The following is a 1,279-nucleotide window of genomic DNA, read 5'->3' on the forward strand; positions in this document are numbered from 1 at the left end:
GGGCTACCAAATACACCCGTGTCAAGTTAAGCACGTGTACACTTCCAGGATAGGGGTCTTTCACATTGTCTTGATAGTTTCTGAACAGCATCATGCAGATAACAGACTAAAACAGTTCACTGACCTTGTATCACTCAGTTGGGCAGCTGTATCACATGACTTGCCCTATTATGACTTTGGAAAAATTGCAAAAACCACAGGGTATTTTGAAACCCAATGGGCCATAGCTTTAACTTTGCACAAACTGCTCTGGCTCCATTCATTTCACGTATATCGGCCAGAGATGTGCCTCCCAACCTCTTTCAAGGGGTTTGTCTCCCCCCTGATTGTAACAGAAGTGATATTAAAAACACACCAGCACAACCCCAAAGGGAAAAGAAACAGACCAAAAACCTGATGCTGGGTGGGGCTCACTGTTAACTTTACCTATGGAAAGCAAAAACTGAAAGGCTGCCAGCCGCCCGCGGCCCGCTCCTTCACAGGGAACTCTTTCTTTTCAACATCAAGAGCTCTTCCTGCCAAAGAGCGTGGAAGGACTTTTCTTTACTTTTGGGAACAGGGCCAGTTAGGAACTGAATCCTGGGTGGAGGCTGCCCTTACACCCCATTTCACAGCAAGAGAGAGGTGGCTGCTGCTGAAGCCCATAACAGGGGCGAGGGGTTCAGACAGCGGGGCCATGGCTCTCTCCTGGCACAGCTAAGCTTGATGCTATGCGGGGGGCGAGGGGGGGGAGCTATTCCTTACTTTCGTGAATGGATCCCGCCCTTCCCCGCTGCTTGAACAGGCTGCAGCGCTCCCCCTGCCCTGGGACGTGCCCAGGGACGCTCACAGCAGCAGCAGCAGACTGCGCCCCTGCTCGCCCACCCGCCCTCCTTACCGATGATGGGTCTCTCATTGCTTCTCTCCAGGTGGCCCCGGTACAAAACGGAGGGCAGGACATTGGCGCAGAGGAAGGAGGACACGAGGAAAGAGGACAGCGAGGCACGCAGCGCCCGCGAGCCCGGCATGATCGCGCCTGCCCACAGCCACCTGCGCCGCGGAGCCCCGCCCCGCCGCGGGGCACCCTGGGAGGTGTAGTCCGGCTGCTGCCCCCCGCGGGGCCTGGGTCGGGGCCCCCACGTGGGTTGCCTGCTCCTTTTCGCCGTCCTTTTCTGTTGGTGCCAAGCCACAGCAGCTCCTCAGGCTGCCAGGGAAGTCATCGGACTAAACCCTTGGTCAGACCCAGAAGTGGGTCACAGGAATAGATTTCATAGACATTAGGGCTGGAAGGGACCTTGGA

The 1,279-nt window shown here is 56.2% G+C and overlaps 1 protein-coding gene across 1 annotated transcript in view; it reads right to left on the bottom strand.

The window, feature by feature from the left end:
• The window catches only part of GGH (gamma-glutamyl hydrolase), a 25,977-nt gene extending 24,945 nt beyond the window's left edge, over positions 1-1,032 (bottom strand). Inside the window, exon 1 of the mRNA XM_019527723.1 lies at positions 878-1,032. Within this exon, the coding sequence (XP_019383268.1) occupies positions 878-1,007 (130 nt within the window). The 5' untranslated portion in view covers positions 1,008-1,032. The remainder of the gene's footprint in view (positions 1-877) is intronic.
• Positions 1,033-1,279: the final 247 nt, after the last annotated feature.

This window comes from Gavialis gangeticus, unplaced genomic scaffold, assembly GCF_001723915.1.
Source record: "Gavialis gangeticus isolate Ggan-Ray unplaced genomic scaffold, GavGan_comp1, whole genome shotgun sequence".
In the NCBI taxonomy this organism is placed as follows: Eukaryota; Metazoa; Chordata; order Crocodylia; family Gavialidae; genus Gavialis; species Gavialis gangeticus.